General features: G+C 39.0%; 1 protein-coding gene across 1 annotated transcript in view; it reads left to right on the top strand.

The window, feature by feature from the left end:
* Positions 1-9,484: 9,484 nt before the first annotated feature.
* The window catches only part of CLASP2 (cytoplasmic linker associated protein 2), a gene marked incomplete at its 5' end in the record, with an annotated part of 139,585 nt that continues 122,713 nt past the window's right edge, over positions 9,485-26,356 (top strand). Inside the window, 2 exons of the mRNA XM_080810437.1 lie at positions 9,485-9,679; positions 24,817-24,895. Of these exons, the coding sequence (XP_080666563.1) occupies positions 9,485-9,679; positions 24,817-24,895 (274 nt within the window). The remainder of the gene's footprint in view (positions 9,680-24,816; positions 24,896-26,356) is intronic.

Genomic DNA, 26,356 nt, shown 5'->3' with positions numbered 1-26,356 from the left:
GTTTACAAATAGGATTTGAAGGTGTCTCTTCAAATATAAGTGGTTTCTGTCAGTTAGTGTTCAGTTTTCTCAAAAACCAGAGATACCAACCTGGTGTAAATAGGCTCCTTCATACATCCACAATAATGGAAATTTGTATTAAAGTTAACATTGGATTACATCCTGTACATTTTAGATGAACTTTATTTAGCTTATTAAAATGGTGATTGGAACATATCACTGTCAAAATAATTACAGGGAGATTTGGGTACTTCTGGCTATTAATAACCTTGGTAATTTCAGGTTTTCCTGAATTTCTTCCATTCTCACAGTTTCAAACTTACACCTAAAACTTACTCTTTGGGGGGTGCCTGGGTGGCTCAGTCAGTTAAGTGTCTGCCTTTGGTTCAGGTCATGATCCCAGGGTCCTGGGATTAAGCCCCACATCAGGCTCTCTGCTAAGTGGGAAGCCTGCTTCTCCCTCTCCCTCTGCCTGGCACTCTCTCTCTCTCTCTCTGCCAAATAAATAAACTCTTTAACAACAACAAAAAAAATTCAATTCTAAATATTTAGAAAGTATTACAGTTAAAGGTGGTGTGGTAGTCAGCCTCCAAAATGGTCCCCATCATTGTCTCTAGTTTTCCGTGCCCTGGTGTAGTCCCCTCCCACACTGACCTGTGTGAATAACGAGACTATTGTGGAAATTATGGCATGTAACTCTTGAGATTAGGTCATAAAAGACATTGCAACTTTTTCTGTGGCCTTGAATCATTCACTTTGAAGGAAGTCCACTGCCCTATCATGAATACAATCAAGTAACCCTACAGAGAAGTTCATGGGGTAAGGAACTGAGGAATCTTGCCAATGACCGTGTGAATGAAATCCTCCAACACAGGTCAAGTCTCCAGATGATGCAGTCCTGGCTGACATCTTGCTGCTTTAGGCAAGAAACTGAGCCAAAATCCTCCAGTTAAGCCACTCTCAAAATCCTGGCCCACCAGAATCTGTAAGGTCAGAAATATGTGTTGTTGCTTTAAACCGTTAAGATTGAGGCAATCTGTGGAGTGCCTGGGTGTTGTTGTCAGTTATGCGATGGCCTCTGGTTTCAGCTCAGGTTCTGATCTCAGGGTCATGAGATGACCCATGTTGGTCTCTGTGCTCAGCACTGAGTCACCTTGAAATTCTCTCTCCCACTCATGCTCTTTCCCTCTCTCTCAAATAAATATATAAATCTTAAAAAAAAAAAAAGAAGACTAAAGTAATTTGTTACTCAGTAATAGGTAACTAAAACAGGAAATGAGACAGAAACCGAAGTTTCAAAACACAAACTTTTTGTACTTTTTTTTTTATCAGTAAACTCACTGCTAAATGAAACGGAGATGTGCCATTTGGAATAAAACATCCATTCACAGGCAACTGGGCAGGAATTGATGTTGTGGGAGTCACTGGATAATTCTTGTCAGAAGAAAATTTTCAACAGTCTTTCATAAGGTGGGGAATTTATTTTTGAAAATACCAACTGGGTAGATCCTTGCAGCCTGGACAAGAAATCGCGCTCTAATACCATGGCTCTCAGTGATATTTTCATGGTCTTTCTTACCACAATATTTCATCTTGGACACATTTGACAGGAAAACATTACTGGACTCCCTGGTAACATCAAAGTACCAAATTTTCCAATCATTCATGCACAGAAAATCTTCCATTTTTCCAGGCTTTTATGGAAAATAAGATATTGGCTACCATGAAAAAGTGGTATATTATTTATTTTCCTTGATGAATGTGTGTGACAATACCTTTTGTTTTTTAAAGATTTATTTATTTATTTTTAGAGAGAGAGAGAGAGAGAGAGAGAGCGTGCATTTTTGGGCAAGGTGCAGAGAGAGAGGGAGAGAGAGAATCCCAAGCAGAATCGCTGCTGAGCATGGAGCCCAACAAGGGGCTTAATCTCAAGACACTGAGATCATGACCTGACCTGAAATCAAGAGTTGACACTTAACCAACCTAGTCTCACAGGCACCCCTGGGACAAAACCTTTTTAGGGATTAAAATTCTAACAAGAACTCCCTCATGTAGGTCCCAGGAACCAGCTGAACTGGCCTGGCTGCAATTACTAAGCTCAGTCTGTCATTTATTTCCTGCCTCTACGTCCAGATTCTTTCTTATCTTGTGGGATTCCCTCTCTGCTTCTCCTTGCTGAAATCACACCCCTGCTCCCACACACCTCATTTGCTCATATGTCAAGAAGCTTCTCTTAAATCTGCCATGTAAGAGTAAACTTTCCCACCTTGGACCATACCCTTTTATGAACGTTCCCACGTTTAGCATTGTAACACATACATTTTTGGAGTTGGGAGTTTAGAGTTAAATTCTAGAAGAATTTAAGTACCTTCTGGATTTGAATTACCCTTTATAGAGCTTATCTCAAATTCTTAAAAAATGGCAACAGATGGGGCGCCTGGGTGGCTCAGTGGGTTAAGCATCTGCCTTTGACTCAGGTCATGGTTCCGGGGCCCTGGGATCGACTCCTGTGGTAGGTTCTGGGGAGGCTACTTCTCCCTCTGCTGCTCCCCCTGCTTGTGTTCTCTCTCTCTCAAATAAATAAGTAAAAATCTTTTTTAAAAAACACTAGGAGACTTGAAGTTATTTTCCAGTTGAAGGGCTACACAAGTAAGTCTTTCTGCACTCCAGGGACATACTAAGAATTTAGGAGAACTGACACCATTGGTGCTACAGAGTTGGGCAGAGCCCTCCTGATCAGCAGAGTCACAGAAACTTCACAAATTACAGTGCACCTTCAACCCTATCCCCAGTTGAACTCCTAGCCCCCTGCTTCAGCAAAGCAGTCTACTCTTCAAGAACCCATCTTTGAGTTTTTTACATCAGAAATCAGTAAGAAAATATTTACTCACAGAAATAATTTTACAACAAATTTGCTGAGACAGGTAGGTCTATATCATCATCTATTAATTTCCAGAGCCATCTATGAATATATATCTATATATTCATATATGTTTGCTACATTTACGGAGTCTCTTCACCTTCTAATGGACTTAATTTGATCTTTACCAAAAAGAAAAAAAAAAGTCTTTGGTGATGAGGGATGGGATTTGATTTTGCCCTCCTTACAAGTTGATAACTTAGCCTGTTTCTGTTTCACAGATTCCTAGGTCAGAGACAAATAACTTTTTACCCATGACACATGTTTGCAGTGATTCCCCATTGCCTCCCAAATCTCATGAGGGTTGAGGTATAAGAGAAAAACAGAGGTTGGGGAACTCTTCATTTTATAGCAAGCAATAAGCAAACCTGTTCTTCGTCCTGGAAGGAGACATTATTTCATCCCTCAAAGTTGCTTGTTGCAAACATAACCCTGAGAAGCAACCCAAGCAAAGAATTTTCAAGGTCTTACATTCTTGGCATACCCAAGACTCGCTAAGACTTAGCGAGACTCATGGAGGAGTATCTCTCCCAACAATCATTATTAATCCCCTTTATTTAAACTGAAACACTGACACCCAGAGAAGTCAATAGATCACTTTACATACACAGCTAGTAATATCGGAAATTCTGTTTACTTATTCTAAATTGGTGTTACTCACAATAGACCTGTAGTATTTCATCTGTAAAATATTTTATTAATAATTTTTAATTTTGATATCAGATTTTAATAATATTTAGATATTAATAAAATATTAAATATAATAAATTATTAAATATGACCTTTAAAAACATTATCACTTATAATTATTAAATGTTATTTTAAAATATTATTACATAAAATATTGTGAAATATATATTTTCTGAATATAACTTCACCCATTTCTTTTTTTTTTTTTAAGATTTGCTTTGTTTATCTGAGAGAGAGAGAGAACATGGGTTGGGGGCAAAGTGGGAGGGAGAGAAAGAATCTCAAGCCAACACCCGGTTGAGGGTGGAGCCCAAAGCAGAGCTTGATCCCACTGCAGGCCTCAGTCTCACAACCCATGAGATCCTGACCTGAGCTGCAATCAAGAGCCAGATGTTCAACTGACTGAGCTGCCCAGGTGTTCCTAAATTCACCTGTTTCGTTTTCCTTTTCAAAATGTGGCTACTAGGGGAATCTGGGTGGCTCAGTGGGTTAAAGCCTCTGCTTTCGGCTCAGGTCATGATCCCAGCGTCCTGGGATCGAGTCCCGCATCGGGCTCTCTGCTCAGCAGGGAGCCTGCTTCCTCCTCTCTCTCTGCCTGCCTCTCTGCCTACTTGTGATCTCTCTCTGTCAAATAAATAAATAAAATATTTAAAAATAAAAAAAATGTGGCTACTAGACAATTTTTAATTATATATATTTTATGATCACATATATATTGTATTTCTATTGGATAACACTGCAATATACAGTAACTCTCCTCTATTTTCCTTTTAGTCCTTTGTTCCTAAAATTTTCCCCCATTTTTCCGCAGTTATAACATACATATTGCAAATGCACCATGTACTAATCTTAAGTACAGAACTTGCTGAATTTTTTACCTATGCATATTTTGTTATAATTGAATAAGGAAAGGGTTAAGGGTTAGTCAGGGGAAGGTAGGCAGGCCCTGAAACTATTCTTAGCAGGCAGAAGTGCTAAGTCAGAGTGAACAAGAGATAAGAAAACAGACCACCTGGCCCTAAATATTAGGGAGTATTTTTCTTTGGTGGCTACATTGTATCACAGAAAGTGGCCAAACCTCAAAGAATTAAGTCATTAAGGGTGTTATCAATAGTCCATACTCAAACCAAGACGGCACACCAAGAAACTCAAGGCCACAAGCTTCCCAGTCAGTTCTCAATAAAGACTGCCTGCCACTAAAAGCGCTCAGTGGCAACCCATTTGGGACCCCTTTCACTCTAGAGAGCTGCTTCTTTGCTTTCTGCTCTCACCTTTGCTTAATAAACTTTCACTTCACTTCACCCTTTAGTGTCTACGAGATTCATTCTTCAACTTCGTGAGACAAGAACCCTGCAATCCAGTAACATAATCACTTCTCAGATCAAGATGCAGAATGTTCCCTCCTAGTCGATATCCACTGACTCCCATTCTTTGTGAAAACTTGTATTACCATTAGTAAGTTTTCCCTGTATTGGAACTTCATATATATAGAATCACTCTTTTGTGTCTTGTGCTCAACATAGTTTTTTTGGGACTCATCTCCATTGTTGAGTCAATCAGTGGTTATTTTTTATTGCTTTGCAGAATTCCATTGTATGTCTTTATTTCCAGTTGGTAGGCACCTGGGGTGTTTCCAGGTTAGGCTATTTTGAATAAAGCTGCTCTGAACATTTGTATACATACTTAACCTCTGAGGAGGGATTGATCTACCTTTGGTTAGTCATCTAATGCCCCTCTCCCACTCTAGTATTTTAACATAGTGCCCTATTTGATGAGTATTTATTGAAGTATGGTTTCAAACTAGCAGTGATTTGTCTTTTAGTATTCAAATGGAAAATAAGGTTCAGTGTCCTAATAATGTCTGCTCATAGTCTCCACTATCATCACAAATAATGACCAAATAGGTCAAGAAGTCAGTCTCCTGTACTTAAATGCTCTATTTCAATCTTGTTGCCAGTTAAAAATAGACTTGTACTACCAGATACATTTTAGTGACTGATTATGAAAGAATGTAGATGTTTCCTACGCTGTTTTTTTCCCAAGATTCCTACCCATTTCCTTCTTCTCCTTATCTTTTTCTTTTTAATAGTAATTCAGAGGGGTGCCTGGATGACTCAGGCGGTTAAGCATCTGACTCTTGGTTTCAGTGCAGGTCGTGATCTCAGGACTGTGAAATCGAGCCCCACATCAGGCTCCACACTCTGCACAGAATCGACTTGAGATTCTCAGCCTCTCCCTCTGCCCTTTCCCCTGCTCATATGCTCTCTAAATAAATAAATAAATAAAATAGTAATTCAGAGAAAAGCAGGTTCTAAGTGGAAATATTATAGAGACACTCAAAGAAAGTCTATGTTATGCAAGGAGTGTTATTATTTTGGTAGTTAATTAAAAAAATTTTTTTCATCTTCTTTCCTTTAAGATTATGTATTTGGGAGACCATAGAAGCCAGACATCCTCTGTTTTAATCATGCATCTGAAATCATGAGACAGACTGGAGACTTAACCTCAGAGCCTTAGCTTTTTTGCCTCTAAAATGAGGATTCAATACCTTCCATATGGGATTGCTTGGAGGAGTAAAAGACCTAGTATAAGTGAAGCTGAGCTCTTCAGGCAATAGCCTTTGTAAAACAGTTCTCATTGGACACTTACCTTCTTCCTACATGAGCTGCTGTTTGTGTTTTCTGTTCTTTGTCTCTCTGAGAACTTGTGTTTTGTCAGGTTATCTGTCTGCTAAGTTTCCTAAACTATGTGCTCAGGCATCCCGGGGTGCAGCAAGCTCACCTAGAGCAATCCAGGATATTTTAAATTTTAGAGGGAAACAGTATACCTGGTATCTTTCAGACATGATATGAACTATACCGGCTCCAGAAAGTTCACAGTTTCAACATTAAATTGTGGTACATGTCTTTCATTGATGTCATATCTTTGCAAGACTGTTTTCTGTGCAGCACGGAAGTCCAGGTACAACAGAATGCAGATGGCAGAATCAATCCCATCTGAATTCATGGTTTGAGAAATTGCACAGTGCCAAGAGGTACAGACATTTCATAAGTACCTAAGTGGTTATTGGAAAATAAAATAAAAGATATGTTTTTCTCTGGGCGCCTGCGTGGCTCAGTGGACTGAGCATCTGACTCTTTGTTGTTTCTGCTCAGGTCATGATCTTATGGGTCACGAGATTGAGCCCTGCCTTGGGCTTCACGCTCAGCATGGATTCTGCTTGGGATTCTTTCCCTCTTCTTCTCCCCCCCGCCCCCCGGGAATATCTCTCTCTCTCTCAAATAAATAAATAAATCTTTAGAAATGTATTTTTCTCAATTTTTGTGTATTATTTTTCATAAGTCTACTAAGATATGAATACTCATTAAGTCATTTGGATCTTACTATTCAGTAGGTGGTATTTCTTAACTTTTTGTTGTTGTTGTTGTTGTTTAGAGGTATGTAAAAAAAATGACTGAGATACTAACTGCTGTGAACTAGAAAGTCTGAGAACTTTCTGTTCTCATGATGTTTAACCTATGATAGACAACAGTGATATAGAGAAATATGTAGATTTTATATTTTATAGTATTACAACAGTCAAGACTACATTTTTAAAAAAGATTTTATTTATTTGACAGACAGAGATCACAGGTAGGCAGAGAGGCAGGCACAGAGAGAGAGGGGGAAGCAGGCTCCCTGCTGAACAGAGAGCCCGATGTGGGGTTTGATCCTAGGACCCTGAGATCATGACCTGAGCCAAAGGCAGAGGCTTTAACCACTGAGCCACCCAGGCACCCCAAAACTACATTTTGTAGATAAACTCTTCCCCAGGAAACCACTTCCTTAATTAGTTAATTCCTATGTACCCTCAAATCTCAATTTAAAGATAACCTCTTGTAGGAAGCCCTCCCTGATTAACAACTCCCCTACTCCCATTCTCAGTACTATCTAAATAAGTAACCTCTCATCTAGGCTTCCCAAAACCCTTTGCTTATCCCACTGTAGCATCCTGGAAATATTGATTTTTTATTTTTATTTTTATTTTTTGGGGGGGTCTCTATTTGAGTTTGTCATGGGTGGAGATTTAAGTGAACTTTGTATCAGTGGACTCTGGCAATGTCTGGCATGTAACAAGTGCTCAGAAGATATTTGTTAATGAATTAACAAAACACACACACAGGTGTATATGGGTAATAGTAACCAGAGTTTACCAAGCATTTTTTTTTAAAGATTTTATTTATTTATTTGACAGACAGATCACAAGTAGGCATAGAGGCAGGCAGAGAGAGAAGGGAGGAAGCAGGCTCCCTGCTGAGCAGAGAGCCGGATGCGGGGCTCGATCCCAGGACGCTGGGATCCTGACCTGAGCCGAAGGCAGCGGCTCTAACCCACTGAGCCACCCAGGCGCCCCTTACCAAGCATTTTATAAGTACTTCCAGGGTTATTCAAACGCCACAGTGTTATCATATAACTTGAGGACTATTTACTTTTCTTATGACTTAACGATTATCTAGAGTGATCCCTGAGTTCAGAAAGATGAATGGAGGGCCAAGAGCAGTGGTCATTTTTGGTTATAGGAACACTTACTAAAATTTCTAAAACTAATAACTGTAACCATACTAAATACGGCGGAGAATGTGGAGCAACTGGAACTCTCAAGCTGGTCAGAGTGTTAAGATAGTCCAGCCACCTTGAACAACTATTTGGCAGTTTCTCCCAAAGTTAAATACATCGTATCTGAAGACCTAGTAATTCCAGTCCTTGGTGTTTACCCAAGAGAAACGAAAACATGTGTCGACACAATGACTTATACACTAACGGTTATAGCGGCTTTATATGTAATTATTAAAAAGCTGAAAACGCAAAGGTCTATACACAGATGAATGGGTCAACAATTGTACTGCTTCCGTACAATGGAATTCTACCCAGCAATAAAGAAGGACTACTGAAATACCAACAGTACTGGGTGGATCTCGAAACATTACGCCAAGGGGAAGAAGTCTGGCTCCAAAGACTACAGACTGTATGAAGTGATGTGATGTTAAAGAACGGGAAAAACTACGCTAAGGTAATAGAAATTAGATTAGAATTGCCTGGGAGGAAGTGGTTATTGACTGGGAAGTTCCTAGAACTTATCAGAGTGGTGGAAATGTGCTATATATTCATTGGTGCTGTCGATACCTTGGTGAATACATTTGCCCAAAACTCATGGGCTGTACACATAAAATACGTGTATTTTATTCCATGCAAATTAAACCTCAGTTAAAAACGAAAAGAATTACATGGTGACCCAACCGACGATGGTGGATGGAAGCAGGAGTCATGGTGTTCTTCTACGAGGAAGTGTATTCTTACAAGGTAAAAACAAAAACAAAAAAACGAGTGTGGAGGTGGGGAAGTGGGATTTCCAAGTGCCAGAAACTTTCCCAGGTACTGATTTCAAGCAAAAGAAAACTTCTCTATTTTACAGAGTGAGGGAAGGACGCTGTGATAGTGGGTGCCCGAAATGGGCCAGCCTCTACAGGGGTGCTGACCCAGTTCGACCCCAACTCCCGCCAGGGGTCCCACTACGCCCAGGGGCTTCCTCCCGAGCAGCTGCCGCCGGGAAGCGGCAGCCGAGAGAGGCGGGCGCTGGCCGGCGTCGCGCTGACGTCATGCGCGTGCTGACGTAGCCGGCGGCCGCGGCCTCTAAAGCGGGCTGGGTGGCGGGGGGCGCCGAGTTTGACTAGTTTGGGGGCCGCTCGGCTCCTGGCGCTAGTCCCGCCGCCCGCCGCGCCCCGCGAGCCGCGCGTCGGCCGGACCGAGCGCGTCCCGCCCGCTCCCGCGGGGACCCGCACTGGCGGCTGGGCGGTGCTCGGCAAAAGTTGATCGCTCCCGGGCGGGCGGGCGGCCATGGAGCCCCGCAGCATGGAGTACTTCAGCGCCCAGGTGCAACAGAAGGACGTCGGCGGCCGTCTGCAGGTCGGCCAGGAGCTGCTGCTCTATCTCGGCGCCCCCGGCGCCATCCCGGACCTGGAGGAGGACCTGGGCCGCCTGGGCAAGACGGTCGACGCGCTCACCGGCTGGGTGGGCTCGAGCAACTACCGGGTAAGCGGCGGCGGCGGCGGCGGCGCGGCCGGGCCGGGCACGCCCTCTCCGGCCGGCCCTTTAATCCCGGACGTGCGCCAGCAGCCAGACGAGCCCCCGGGGCGCGCTGGGCGCCTCGGAACTGCCCGGTGAAGGGGAAACCTGTAGGCTCAGGGGTCCCTGGACGCGAGCCGGGGACTTAGTTTCCACCAGGACCAAGTTTTCCCCGATTGTGAACAATGACAAATTCAGCGATTCCGTGACACACTGCGGAGTTTTTTGGCATTAGGACACAATGTTTGATCACCTATTTTAAAAAATCATCGATGCTTTGCATACATAAAGCGCTTGAAGACTTTGCATTTGTACCTACCTTGTAAACACTAGATAAGGACAGGACATTAGGATACAATTTTTAAGTTCAAAAGAGTGTGTCAAGTTAATCCCTTTTAATTAGTGCTTTTTATCCTACTTAATCTTGTTTCTTTTTTTCTTTTATACGTTTTGAGTATGGAAGGTTGTGCTCTTCGTCTCTAAGGGATCTTTAGAGCTTAATCGGGTGCCTGATTAAGTTTACCGTTAAATCTAATACAAAGATGCTGACCCCAGGGCATTATGTATTTGTTTTTCATTTATTGTCTACAGAAAGCAGTTGAACGCTCCCTGTTAATTTGTTTTGCTGCACTTGAAGACTGACTCGGATTTGAAACCTGTGTGCTAGTAGGTGACTTAGTGAAACGTGTCTTGGTGGGTTAGCTGATGAAAAAATTCTGATTTACGAGAACAATGAGTGTTTTTGAAGAGCTGTTAGTAGGCAGGCTGTAATATAGCTAGGTTGAGAAACCAGGTAAATATTCTGTAATTAGCCTGTACTGTAGTTTTTAGCAGTTATTTTTCTTTCTAGTCTTCTGGTGGCAGTGTTGCTTTAAAATGCTGGCTCAAATCTACGGATGAAGTGATTCTTCTAAGTAATTTATACTAATAATCCTGCGAATAGGCTGTACTTTGAAAGCTGTATTCTCATAGAGTAGAAAGTCAAACTCTACATTTACTGTGCAGATTTAATGGCGAAACTTACATGAGTTTTGGAAGGGGTTGACTTTTAGCAAGATAATAAACCATATGGGAATTAACCAACTTGATGCTCTGTTACATACTATTGCGTTATTTTTCTTTTTTAAAAATTTTTAAAAACGTAATGTTTAATACTGTGTCAGTACTATTTGGGAGGTTATTATTTCTAATAATAATATTTCTAATTTACTTACACTGTAAGGACGTATGCACACTCAAGGTAATTGATTTTATGTTGCAACATAAGCTGTTGTAGAAAGTCAGCTCTTCCTCAATGCTTGCTTCCCTTCCCAAGTGAAGGGTGTTACCTTCTATGCTGGCCATAGGGTGTTCGCTTTGCCACAGGGAGTTGGCTTTGGACCGTTTCACTCTTCAGATGTACCATCATGTCATCTTCTGGGTCGGCCATGGTGAGTTGGCTTTGGACCATTTCACTCTGAAGATGTGCCATCAGTGCATTTGAACAGTCCCATCTCTTGAAACACATTTCGTGGCTTCTGTGATACCTCAGTATCCCAATTTTTCTTCAGTGTCTTTAAGCACTACTTCTTAGTGCTGTATTTTCCTTTCAGTTGGTCCTTAAGAATTAGAATCTGTCAGGAATCTGATGCAGGTTCTCATCTCCTTACTACACATTCTCTCCATGCTCCTTACTAGATACTGTAGTCTGAGACAGTTTCCACAATCAGAACAAAACTGCCGCAGGCTTCTACAACCTTATCTACACACTCCCTTACAGCTGTACCGTATGTTCTACCTTCTTCTCTGTTTCACTTACTATATCAGTCCCTCTACATGAATGTTGGATTCCATAGTCTCTTGCCTACTTAAGGTTATTAATTCATCAATTCTACTTTCTCCTTCTTGAATCATTAGTTCTCTTCTTTCTACTGAATGCATATACTGAATGTATATAAATTTTCTGATGTTGTTAGAGGGCATTTGGGTTAGTTTCCTGTTCGGGTTTTAAAAACTAAGTTATCAAACTAGGTCATCATTTTTTATCCAAGGTGCAATGACACATATTTAAGTCTTTAAGAAAAAAAATGTATCATGGAATTTTTTTGAACATGCACAAAATAGAGAATTGTACTTAAATTTCAAATTATGCTGAACAAAATATAATTTTCTTCAGATTTGATAGTATTTTAGAATTTGAGTATCTTAATAATCATCATTACTTCCAAAAATTTGAGCGGTTATACTATATGCTGGGTACTGTTCTAGATACTGAAAATCCAGCTATGAGTAAGACTAATAAAGCTCATTCATTTAGCTTCATTTGGATATTTATTGAGGACCTACCATGAGCAGGCACTTCAGATCCGGTAGTGGAAAAACCAAAATCCTTGCCTTTGTGGACTTAGATTCTAGTGGAGGTAGAGAAATACACAAAGATAAATAACTAGAATCTATAGTATGTTAGAGGAGGTAAGTGCTTTGGGAAAAAAAGCAGTGAAGGTAATAGGGAGTGTTGGGTAGGATGCAGGTAGTCAAGAAAGTGAGGTGAAATTGGGTATGATGTGAAATAAATATAGGAGTGAAGAATGATTTAGGCAGAGGAAACTGCAAATGTGGAGGCCCTAGTTCTGTGGGGGAATATAAAGAAGGACAACGTGGCTAGAATTTATAAGTGAGTGAGGTGTTAAGAAGGATGAAATTGGGGGGCAGGTGGAAAGAACCTTATAGGATTTTATTCTAAGTCATTGGAGGATTTTATGTGGAGGGGTGGCTGCTTTGTGGAGAGTTAGGAGCAACAGAACCAGAAAGATGATGGTGGCTAAGACTGGTTTGGTAGCAATGGCCGTGTTGAGAAGTGGAAGATTTTGAGATACGCTTTAGTGATAGAGCCAACTGGACCTCCTGTTGGGTTGAGAGAGGAATTAAGGATAATTGCCTTTCTCAAGCGCCTGTCATATACTGGGCAAATTGATGGAGGAGTTTACTTAAAAATCAAAGGAATTGGAATTTCTTAAGATTCCCCTTCGGGTATGTACCCCCCCCCCAGCATTTATACCCATAGCAGGCTCTCAGTGTTTGTTAAATCTAAATTAAAGCACGTTTGTCCCTTAATTAGCAAGACAGTAAACAACGTGTGTTGGAGAGGATGTGGAGAAAGGGGAACCCTCTTATATGGTGGGAATGCAAGTTGGTGCAGCCACTTTGGAGAACAGGGTGGAGATTCCTCAAGAAATTAAAAATAGAGCTTCCCTATGACCCTGCAATTGCACTACTGGGTATTTACCCCAAAGATACAAATGTAGTGAAAAGAAGGGCCATCTGTACCCCAGTGTTTATAGCAGCAATGGCCACGGTTGCCAAACTGTGGAAAGAACCAAGATGCCCTTCAACGGACGAACGGATAAGGAAGATGTGGTCCGTATACACTATGGAGTATGATGCCTCCATCAGAAAGGATGAATACCCAACTTTTGTAGCAACATGGACGGGACTGGAAGAGATGCTGAGTGAAATAAGTCAAGCAGAGAGAGTCAGTTATCATATGTTTTCACTTATTTGTGGAGCATAACAAATAACATGGAGGACATGGGGAGATGGAGAGGAGAAGGAAGTTGAGGGAAATTGGGCGGGGAGATGAACCATGAGAGACTATGGACTCTGAAAAACAATCTGAGGGTTTTGAAGGGGCGGGGGGTGGGGGTGGGAGGTTGGGGGAGCCAGGTGGTGGGTATTAAGGAGGGCACGTATTGCATGGAGCACTGGGTGTGGTGCAAAAACAATGAATACTATTACGCTGAAAAGATATAAAATAAACTTTTAAAAATTTTAAATGAAAAAAAAAAACTTATGTACTAAAACCATGAAAAAGAAAAGTTCTAGGCTGATAATTTCAAGCAGGATTTTCATTTACTTGAATGGCTGACAGCAGCGCTTTGGGCTGCCCAGCTCCAAGGAATAATAGTGTGTTGTATTACCCACTCCCTCAGTTTAGAATAACTGTTTTTGGGTATATGTCTAGAAGTAGAAATATTGGATTATACTTCTGTCTTGTCTCCCTCACTTGATCTAGGATTAATCAGTATCTTTAATTTTGTCATTTGTTTCCCTCCTTTTTTGGAGGGAAAGAGTTTTATTATTTATATAATTAAATAAAAATAACCTGATATTTCTCTTTGGGTTTCTGTCTTGTGCATTTATTTAGCTTTGTTGTTGTTTGACAACATTTCTGATCTAAACTATTTGGAAAATTAAACCTACTGAATTGAATGAAACTCCAGCCAATGTGACAACTTGAGTGTGATTTTATTGACATCACATTAGTTACTCAGATATGTTAAACCACTTGTGATTCAGATGTGAAAAGGGAGAGTGAGAAAGAGAATGGGAAAATGACCCTAAAGGTTCTGGGACTTCTTTTGGGATTAATAAAATTTTATAAACTTTTTAAAATTTCTGTTTTAGGACTTCGAAACACCCTAAAATTTAAGCTTGGTCTTAGCCCCAAATTTGCTTTTTAGAGTTTCTGTTTTTCTACCTGTTAAAAAATGTTATTTTTGTTTTTAGTGTTTGTAATATTTTGATGTTTTATACTTTTATATTTATATATTTAATGTTTTTATTTTTGCCTTTGTATTTTATATGTACCTTTTAGAAGGTTCACTTTTGCTTTTATGTTTTAAAGGACCAGAATGGAGGGTTGCCTGGGAGGCTGAGTCGGTTGAGCAGTCTGCCTTTGGCTCAGGTCATGATCCCAGAGTCCCAGAATCGAGCCCCTGTATCAGGCTCCCTGCTTACTGGGGAGCCTGCTTCTCCCTCTGCCCCTCCCCTCTGCTCATGTTTTCTCTCTCCCTCTCTCAAATAAATAAATGAAATCTTTTAAAAAATAAATAAGTAAAAGACCTAAATGGAGGCATTTGAATTCCTAAGGAAGTGGTGAGGAGCAAATTGAAATATAGCTCTAGTTTTCTTCTCTTCTTTCTTTATGGTTTACTTATTCTACTGAAATGACCCTTAGCCAAGATATAGGCTAAGTTGAAAGATGTCTAAATGGAAATTCAGGAAATCATTTTTCTGTAGCTCCATAGTAAATCTTGACATTTGCTATATCAGATTCACTCACCATATTCTTTAGGAATGTATTGACTTACTATTGGGTCTTTAGTTACTACCCCATGTGAATTTTAGAATCAGTCAAGTTGCACTAGAAAATCGGGGCTTTTATTAGAATTACATTGAGTGTCCTCTTTTTTTTTTTTTTCATTTTATTTTACTTTATTTCTTTTCAGTGTTCCAAAATTCATTGTTTATGCACCACACCCAGGGCTCCATGCAATATGTGCCCTCCGTAATATCCACCACCAGGCTCACTCAACCCCCAAACCCCGCACCTCCAAAACCCTCAGTTTGTTTCTCAGAGTCCACAGTCTCTCATGGTTTGTCTCTCCCTCCGATTTCCCCCAACTCACTTCTCCTCTCCATCTCCCAATGTCCTCCGTGTTATTCCTTATGCTCCACAAGTAAGTGAAACCATATGGTAATTGACTCTCTCTGCTTGACTTATTTCACTCAGCATAATCTCTTCCAGTCCTGTCCATGTTGATACAAAAGTTGAGTATTCATCCTTTCTGATGGAGGCATAATACTTCATTGTATATATGGACCATATCTTCTTTATCCATTCATCCGTTGAAGGGCATCTTGGTTCTTTCCACAGTTTGACAACTGTGGCCATTGCTGCTATGAACATTAGGGTACAGATAGCCCTTCTTTCCACTACAGTACCTTTGGGGTAAATACGCAGTAGTGCAATTGCAGGGTCATAGGGAAGCTCTGTTTTTCTTAAGGAATCTCCACACTGTTTTCCAAAGTGGCTGCACCAACTTGCATTCCCACCAACAGTGTAAGAGGGTTCCCCTTTCTCCACATCCTCTCCAACACACGTTGTTTACTGTCTTCTTAATTTTGGCCATTCTAACTGGCATAAGGTGGCACCTCAATGTGGTTTTGATTTGAATCTTGAATCTCCCTGATTGCTAATGATGATGAACATTTTTTCGTGTGTCTGTTAGCCATTTGTATGTCTTCTTTGGAGAAGTGTCTGTTCATGTCTTCTGCCCATTTTTTGATGTGATTATCTATTTTGTGTGTATCCTCTTTTTGGGGGGAAGACTCGATATCTTTATAATGACCTCTTTTACCCATGAAAATTGTTTGTTTTCTTTTTTTTAAAGATTTTATGTATTTATTTGAGAGAGGGAAAGTGAGTGAGTGAGTGAGCACCAGTGGAGGGAGAGGGAGAGTGAGAAGCATGCTCTCTGCTGAGCATGGAACCTGATGTGGGGCTCGATCCCAGGACCCTAGGGTCATGACCTGAGCCGAAGGCAGACACTTAACCGACTGAGCCACCCAGTTGCTCCTATGTTTTCTTTAATGTGTTTCATTAATGTTTCATTATTTTCTCCCAATAGGTCTTACACACATTTTGTTAGATTTATTTTCATAGTTAAGAGTATAAATGCAATTTATTATTTTAAATTATGCTTTCTGATAAATTGAAATGGCATTTTGGACATTGATTTTGTGGCCAACCTGCTTATAATTCAAAACATTTTTTCTGCAGTTGATGGATTCTTTTAGGTTTTCTCTACATATGCTAGTCCCTCCTCATATCCATGGGGGGACACATTTCCAAGACACCCTAGCAGATGCTGGAAATAACAGAGAGTACCTATATATATGTACACGGTGTTTGTCCTTATACATACATACTTATGATAAAGCTTAATTTATGTTAGGTACCATAAGAAATTAACAGTAATAATAAGGCAGAACATTTATAACAATATACTATAATAAAAGTTAAGTGAATGTGGTCTCGCTTAAAATCTCCTTGTACTATACTTACCCTTCTTGTGATGATGTGGGATGAAGTGATGAGATGAAGTGAGCTTAATGATGTATGCATTGTAACATAGTGTTAGGCTACTATTGATTTCGGAAAAGGACTATCTACTTCTGAACCACATTTGACCTTGCTGTGGAAGGCAAAACTGGGGATAACAGCGGACTACTGTATAATACTACCAGACAATAAAGACAGTATTCCTCCTTCTTTCCAATTCTGTAGTTTTACTTGGTTTGGGTGCATTGGCTAAGACTCTTAGGATGAGGTTGAGTAAGAGTGTGGGCATTGAGTTGTTCTTTTGTTTCAAGGGTATGTTCATTTCACTATTAGGAATCACACTTCCTGTAGTTTTTTTTTTTTTTTTAACTTTTTACGATAAAGAATTTTGAACATACATAAAGGTAGGCAGAATAAAATAACAAATCCACTCACAACACTCATCCGTCCATGGCTAATCATACTCATCATTTTGTCACAAATCACAGATACATTGTTTCATCAATGAGACTTTTTATTTAGTGTCTTGAAGATAAGTATTCTTTAAAAAAATTGTTGGTGTGCCTGCAGTTAAGGGTCCAACTCTTGACCTCAGCTCAGGTCTTGATCTCAGGGTCTTGACTTAAAGCCCCAGTTGGTTTCCCAACTGGGCATGGAGCCTACATTTTAAAAATATATATATTAAAAAATTGTTAACCTCACTACCATTATCAAATGTAAAAAAAAATTCCTTGATATCAAATATGCAGGGTCAAATTTCCAATTTTTAAGATGTCATACAAATTTTTAAATTAGTCATTTTACTTATTTGTTTATTTTAGTGGGCTCCCACCCAGCATGGAGGTCAGTGTGGGGCTTGAATTCATGACCCTGAGATCAAGACCTGAGCTGAAACCAAGAATTGAACACTTAACTGACTGAGCTACCCAGGCACCCCTTTAATTATTTCAAGAAAAATCAGGATCCACATAAGATTTCCACATTGTGATTCATTAATATATTAGTTTCCTGTTGCTGCTGTAACAAGTTACCACACACTTAGTAGCCTAAAACAACATAGATTTATTTTCTTATAGTTTTAGAGCTCAATTTCTAAATGGGTTTCATTGGGATAAAATCAAGGTTTCAGCAAGATTGTATTCTTCTAAAGAACTTCAAGGTGATGATTTTCCATATTCTGGAAACTGCACGCATTTCTTGGCTTTATGGCCTGTTCCTCTGTCTTCAGAGCCAGCAGTATAGCACCTTCAGATCTTTCTGACTACTGCTTTTATCATTGCAGCTCTGCCTCCTCTCCTGCCTCTCTTTTATGAGGGATCTTGTGATATATTGGGCCCAGGAGAACCCAGAGTAATTTCCCCATTTTAAGACCTTTACCACATCTTTAAAGTTCTTTTTACCACATAAGTAACATACCCACAGGTCTTAGAGGTTAGGATATAGACACCTTTAGGCGTCTTTGAATTTGTTTCTCCCTCAGTATCTCTTTTTAAAAATTCCTGGATTTTATTTGTAGATTTTTAAAAAATTCTTGATTTTATTTGTAGAGTTTCCCACAGGTGTGTTTTGCTGATTTCATTCCTATGATGTTAGTTCCTCTCTATTTCCTATAAATTGGTAGTTGGACCTATAGCTTGGTCAGATTCAGTGCCGCCCCCCACCCCCTGCCCCAGGAGGCACATAATATCAAGAAATCACATAAGATGTGACAGTATCTTCTTATGGTGTTAGCAACCATTAATGTTCAGTGTTTAGATCCCTTAATTCATTAGGGTTTGCAAAATGATACTCCAATTTCGTCGTTCCTTCACTTATTAATTAGAATCCTTTTATAAAGAGAAGCTTAGACCATTTACTTCTATTTGGTTACTCATTGGCATAGTTTATAATAGAAAGGCAGACATACCTCATTTTGTTGTGCCTTACATTATATGCTTCACAGATACAGCATTTTTCACAAATTGAAGATTTGTGGCAACCGTACATTAAACAAGTCAATTGGTGCCCTTTTCCCAACAGCATTTGGTTACTTCGTTATCACTGTTACATTTTGGTAATTCTTGCAGTATTTCTGATTTTTTTTGTTATAATGTGTTAGGATGATCTGTAATCAGTGATCTCTGATGTTACTATTGTAATTGTTGGAACCACACCCATTCAAAATGGCATACTTAATAAAAGTATTCTTATTGCTCCACTGACCAGTCATTTCCTGTTTTTCTCCCTCTCCCTGTTCCTTGAGACACAACCATATTGAAATGCGGCCAGTTAATAGCTGTATGATGGCCTCTAAATGTTCAAGTGAAAGAAAGAGTTCTGTGTCTCTCACATTAAATTAAAAGCTAGAAATGATTAAGCTTAGTGAGGAAGGCAAGTCAAAAACTGAGACAGGCCAAAAGGTAGGCCTCTTGTGACAGACAGCCAACTTGTGACTACAAAGGAAAGGTTCTTGAAGGAAATTAAAAGTGCTACTCCGGTGAACACACAGATGATAAGAAAGCAACATGGCTTTATTGCTGATACAGAGACAGAGTTTTCGTGGTCTGGATAGAAGATCAAAGTGGCCACATCACTCCCTGAAGCCAGAGCGTTGTCCAAGGCCCTAACTCTCCTCAGTTCTGTGAAGGCTGAGATTGGTGAGGAAGCTACAAACGTTTGAAGCCAGAAGCTGGTTCATGAGGTTTAAGGAAAGAAGCCCCCTCCATAACAATGAATGGTGGAGCAGCGAAGTCCTGATACAAAAGTTCCAATAAATCATTCAGAAGATCTGGCTAGGATGATGCATGAAGGTAGCTACACTAAACAACAGATTTTCAATGTAGACAGAACAACTTTATATTAGGAATAAGATGCCATCTAGGACTTTGACAGCTAGAGAGGAGAGGTCAATGCCCGGCTTCAAACGACAGGGTGACTCTCTTGTTATGGGATAATGAAACCTGTGACTTCAGGGTAAAGCCACCACTTCACTTGCCACTGTGAAAATCCTAAGGCCCTTCAGAATTATGCTAAATCTACTCTCCTGTTGCTCCATAAATGGAACAACAAAGCCTGGAGGAGAGCACATGTATTTTCAACATGGTTCCCTGAATATTTTAAACCACTGCTAAAACCTACTGCTGAGGAAAAAAAGATTCCTTTTAAAATACTACTGTTCATTGACAATGCGCCTGGTCACCCAAGATCTGCAATGGAGATGTACAGTGAGAGTTACTGTTGTCATCATGCCCACACAGTATCCATTCTGCAGCCCATGGATCAAGGAGTAATTTTTTTTTAAGATTTTATTTATTTATTTGACAGAGATCATAAGTAGGCAGAGAGGCAGGCAGAGAGAGAGAGGGGAGGAAGCAGGCTCCCTGCAGAGCAGAGAGCCCAATGCGGGGCTCAATCCCAGGACTCTGGGATCATGACCTGAGCTGAAGGCAGAGGCTTTAATCCACTGAGCCACCCAGGCATCCCTCAAAGAGTAATTTTGATTTTAAAGTCTTATTATTTAAGAAACATACTTCGTAAGGCTATAGCTGCCATAGGTGATGATTCTGTGATGGATGTGGGCAAAGTAAATTGAAAGCCTTTTGGAAAGGATTCACCCTTTTAGATGCCAAGAACATTCCTGATTCCTGGGAAGAGATTAAAATATCAACGTAAACAGGAGTTTGGAATTTGATGGCTTTGAGGTGTTCAGTGGAGGGCGTAACTGCAGATGTTGTAGAAATAGCAATAGAACTAGAATTAGAAGTGGAGTCTTCTCTGCACAGTTTTTATCTTGATCTAGTCCCAATAATTTAGTTTTGCTTTTGTTTCCCTTGCCTTGGGAGACATATAGAGGTTGCTACAGCCAGTATCAAAGAAGATAAAGCTATGTTCCCTGCTAGGACTTTCATGGTTTCAGGTCTTACAGTTAGGTCTTTGATCATTTTGAGTTTATTTTTGTGTAAGGTGTAAGACAGTGGTTCAGTTTCATTCTTTTGCATGTTGCTTTCTAGTTTTTCCAACACCATTTGTTAAAGAGACTGTCTTTTTCCCACTGCGTATTCTGGTGGGTTAAATAGGTGATGGCTATTAAAGAATGTACCTGTAGTGATGAGCACAGAGTGATGTAAGTGTTGAATTACTGCATTGTACACCTGAAACTCATATAACACTGTATGTTAACTGACTGGAATTAAAATAACCTTAAAAAAAGGAAAGAAAGAAAGAAAAGGATCCTAAAAATGTGATTCAGTTGCTACAGTTTCATGATAGAACGTGAGCACATGAGGAGTTGCTTCTTATGAATGAGGAAATAGTTTTTCTTGGGATGGTGTCTACTCCTGGTGAAGATGTTGTGAAGATTGTTGAAATGACAGCAAAAGATTTAAAATATTACATATATTTAGATGATAAGCAGCATCAGAGTTTGAGAATATTGACTTCAATTTTGAAAGAAATTCTGTAGGTAAAATGCTATCGAACAGTATCACATGCTACAGAGAAATCATTCATGAAAGGAAAAGTCAACTGTGGCAAACTTTATTGTTTTCTTATTTTTAAGAAATTGCCACAGCCACCCGAGCCTTTAGCAACCACCACACTGATTGGTCAGCAGCCATCAACATTGAGGCAGGACCTTCCACCAGCCAAAAGATTACAACTTGCTGAAAGCTCAGATAATGGCTAATATTTTTTAGCAGTATTTTATTTTTAAGGTATTCACTTTTCTTAAGACATAATGATATTGCATGCTTCTACAGCAAAATACAGGGTAAACATGACTTTTATATGCACTGGGAAATGAAAAAATTCACTTGACTCACTTTGTTGCGATATTCCCTTTATTTCAGTGGTCTGGAACAGAATCCACAGTGTTTCTGAGGTATGCCTGTAGTTCATATGATTCTTTCCTTTCATTTACTAATTGTCAAAATATTAAGGTGGTCTTTTAAGCATCCTCCAATATTGGCCAAATAGTTTTTATCATTATGAATTTTTGTATTTAAACATATCTGGTGTGTTTCAAGACAGTGTAGTTATTATCCTTGTTAATATTTAGATGTTGTCTCTTAACATGACCCTAGTAATCTCATAGCATATTCACTAGCTGGTATCACAAGATGTCCTATTTCCTGCTTCTACCCTGGAATCAGCCACTTCTCTTGTTCTTTTTAGTGGGAAATAGTATATATGTGAGTGCTAGTGGAACTCAGTGTTACTTGTTTGTTTATAGATTTTTTTTTCAATGAACAGGATAGGTTTTATCTTAATTTTGAAGAAAAATACATCATGAGTTCAAAGTGATTCTAATTTAGTTTCAGGACTGCATTTTTTTTTTATACTACTTCTGTATGTCTTTTATCTCCTTCAATCAAAAAGATTTCTAAAAGCGTTGAAGTTTCTTTTTTAAAGAGTTTAGTATATATTCTTAGGGTATATCCCCCTGGAGAGAGATAATCAAAGTACTGTAGTTTAAAGTCACTTGAAATAGTCTTCTGTGTGGTTATAATACTAATTTAGTGTGCGTTTAGGTTCACTTATTTTGTTTTCAGTGAAACAGTGTATTCAAAATAGTCTGGCTTCCTTCTCTATTCCTTATAGTCTGTTCCTAACCATAAAATTTTTTTCATGATTATTATTCCATTTCTGTTATTTTTTTTTAATATTTTATTTATTTATTTGACAGAAAGAGTCACAGCAAGAGAGGGAACACAAGCAGGGGAAGTGGGAGAGGGAGAAGCAGGCTTCCCGCTGAGCAAGGAGCCCGATGTGGGGCCCAGTCCCAGGACCCTGGGATTATGACCTGCGCCAAAGACAGACGCTTAACAACTGAGCCACCCAGGTGCCCCTCCATTGCTATTATTTTTAGTAAATGCTTCTAACTATATCTACCTGTAGTACTCTCTGTATATATATGCATTGTCCCAACTTGCTTGTTTCACTTAACAGTGTATCATGGAGGTACACCTGGGTGGTTCAGTTGGTTAAGCGTCTGGCTCTTGATTTTGGCTCAGGTAATGATCTCAGAGTCATGAGATAAAGACTCGAGTGGGGCTCCACACTCAGCGGGGAGCCTGCTTGAGATTCTCTCCCTCTCTCCCCCTGCTCACTCTCTCTCACTAAAATAAATATATCTTAATATCATGGAGGTTATTACGTAGCAGAATTAAGGTAGTCCTTATTGTTATTTTTAAAGTGTTATAGTACCCTATATTATGGATATACCATGGTTTATTAAACCTGTCTCATATTGATGTTTGGATAGTTTCTGGTCTCTTAAAATGAATAATATTCACATGTTCTTTATTAATTTTGTTAATGAATCTTGGGGATAGATTCCTAAGTGAGATCTTACCAAGTATGCATGTTTTTCCTGCTTATTTGAGATACTACTTTTATCATCTATAAAGTCTATTAAGTCTGTGAGTCTATTTATAGATTTTTCAATTGTGTTTTAACAGCTTTATTGATATAATTTACATACTACACAATTTAGTCAACTGAAGTGTACAGTTCATTGATTTTTTAAGTATATTTACAGATATGCACAACCATCAGCACAGTTAATTTTAGAATATTTCCATCACCTCAAGAAGATCCCTGTACCCTTTTGGAGATACCACCTTATCCCACATTCCCTAGTTCTAGGCAACCACTAATTTACTTTCTATCTCTATAGGTTTGCCTATTCTGGACATTTCTTATAAATTTAATCATACAACATCTGACCATATGTGACTTTTTTTGTTTCACTTACAATGTTTTCAAGGTTCATTCATGTTGTAACATACACCAGTCAGTTCTTTTTAAGACCACGTTTTTTATTGAGTGCATATATCAAATTTTCTTTATCCATCAGTTGAAGGACATGTGGGCTTTTGCACCTTTTAGCTATTATGAATAATGCTGTAATGAACATTGGCTTTCAGGTATCTGTGTGTGTCCTACTTTAATTCCTTTGGATATATACCTAAGAGTGGAATTAATTATTGGCCACTCAGTGTTTTTGTAACACCCTTCACTTTGTACCTTCCCTTTTTTCCTGTACTTCATACAGGGTTTTTCTCCATGTTCTCTTCTCCAATGGTAAACTGCTCCTTAGACTGTCCTTGCTAACCTAGATGTGGGGAGTGGGAGTGTTCTCTGTTTTTCTGGTCTTTTTGTTTTCAGTCTTAGGAGCCCTTTGTTCTTGAGTCTGAGGGATGAGACTTTAACAGAAATCCTGCTTCTCCTCAACTGTAGACTTCTAATCATTTGAGCCCAGGAAGATTTTCTGCTTCTCCCTCTGAAGTAGAGAACTTTTTTTTCTTTTCTTTTTGCTCAGCAGCAGTGAGTTTTTACCTGTGTCCTAGGGTGACAGTTTTTGTCTTTCTCTCAGTAGCTTTATATCTTTATTTCTTACGAGTATGGGAAAGGAAAGTTTGTGCCTTTCCTACATAGGCAGCTGCCTCCCTTTGTCAGACCTGTACAACCAAGAGATACTTTTTCCAATTTCGAGTGTCCAGTGGAGGTTTGTGGAGAAAGAGCCTGTAAATGGGTGTCTCTCCTTTTGTGTCTCTGGCTACTAGGGATTATGTATTTTCATCCTAACCTACATCCAGCTATTAACAATGAATTAAATATAGTTGAACTCTTAACCCACTTGTATCACATTTTCATTTTCCTTCTGTCCACAGCCACATGTGTCCTATTGCTTATGTCCCAACTCTCCTTGGGGACATCTGTCTTTCCTTAAATTTCAGGCTAGTTGATTATCCTACAACTGATGGATTTCTGATGGATTCAAGAATAGATATGGTTCTATAGATTATTTGGCTTTTTCTTGTTACAGTGGGAGTGGTATTGTTTTCCCGTGTCTGTTATCCTAGACAAAAGGTGGAATTTCTGTATAATTAAAGGTGCTGTTATTTTAACTTTCATTTAGGGAACATTTCAACATTATAGGAAAGTTGCATGTATAGTCCATAAACTTCTTTGTACCCTTCACCTAATTTACCATTTACTAACATGGTAACTCGCTATCTTCCTGCCATATTTGTACATCATTATTATTATTATTGTTATTGAACCATTTGAGAACAGGGTGCCCTAATCTTATGACCCTTTATCGCCTGAACACTTCAATGTCCTTATTTTTAAAAAAAAACTTGATAATATATGAATATCTTTGTATGTCAGTGATTATAATTGATATGAAAGAAGGCATTGGTACTTTGTATTCATTAAAATTTCTTTCTGTCTGTAGGTATCATTAATGGGATTGGAAATTTTAAGTGCCTTTGTGGACAGATTATCAACACGATTTAAGTCCTATGTAGTAATGGGTAAGTTAACTTTACTTAAAAATTATTGTAGGTTTTGACATACTGACTTTTTTCCCCCTCATCATTTTTAATAGAATTCTTTCTCTGTGAATGCAAAAATGTAATCTTGTACAACCCAGAGATCTACTTAGCATTTTAGGTTGCCTAGACATAAAAGATTTTAAGCCTATTTAAATATTTCCTTTGAGACCAAAAAAAAAAAGCATAAAACACACTAAATATACTGTTGATAGATTTTTACTTCATATTTAAAAATATTTTACTCTAACTTTTTTTTGTAACATTAAAAATTTATTACTTACAGCACGACTTTTTCTTTCTCTTTAATTATTCATTTGTTTTCTTCCCTTTTAAAATTTTTATTTAAATTCCAGGTAACATGCAGTGAAATATTGGATTCAGGAGTAGAATTCAGTGATTCATCACTTATATAGAACACCCAGTGATCATCATAACAAGTGCCCTTCGTAATACCCATCACCCATCTAACCTACCCCCCAGACAAACTCAGTTTGTTCTCTGTTATTAGAATCTCTTGTGGTTTGTTTCCCTCTCCTTTTTTCCTACCCTTCCCATATGTTCATCTCTTTTGTTTCTTAAATTCCACATGTAAGTGAAATCATATGGTATTTGTCTTTCTCTGACTTAATTCACTTAACATAATATACTCTAGATCCATCCATGTTACTGCACATCGTAACGATATCATTCTTTTTGATGGCTGAGTAATATTCCATTATATAGAGACTCACGTCCCCCACATCTTCTTTATCCATTCATCAGTCGATGGACATTTGGGCTTTTGCCATAGTTTGACTATTGTTGATAATGCTGCTGTAAACATCATGGTGCATATACCCTTTCGAATCACTATGTTTGTATCCTTTGGGTAAATATCTAGCAGTACAGTTGCTAGGTCATAGGGTAGCTCTATTTCTAACTTTTTGAGGACCCTCCAAACTATTTTCCAGAGTGGCTGCTCCAGTTTGCACTTCCTACAGCACCACTTGTTAGACTATATGTGAAGGACTGGTTCTTTTGTTGCTAGTCTGTTGCAGATGAATATTTTGTAAAATACAATGAAAGTAAATTACAGCGAAGTGAAAGGGAAAAAAATTCAAGGCCCAACTTTTTGTTATTAGATTCAGTAAATAAAATTATTTTGGTCAGTTGTTTTTAAAATTTTATGTTATAAACACTCTCATTTTTTTTTTACCACAGTGTTTAGACTGGTCTGGGCTGCCAGCCATACTTTGTGGTGCACTTACAGTAGTGTGTTTGTAGTACAGTACAGTATACTAATACAGTGCTTTTCTTTGTGTAGTGGTTAGGGTTACGTTGATTTTGACCTGCTTTCTAAACCTGAGTGACCTTCATGTGTCTTTTGGAGTGCTTTGATGAATACATTTGGTTCCCGTTATGTAGAAATACTTAAGGGGGGAAGAAAAGAATATTTAAGGG

This window comes from Martes martes (genome assembly GCF_963455335.1).
Source record: "Martes martes genome assembly, chromosome: 1".
NCBI classification, from domain to species: Eukaryota; Metazoa; Chordata; class Mammalia; order Carnivora; family Mustelidae; genus Martes; species Martes martes.
This window is presented reverse-complemented; position numbering and strand designations above follow the sequence as displayed.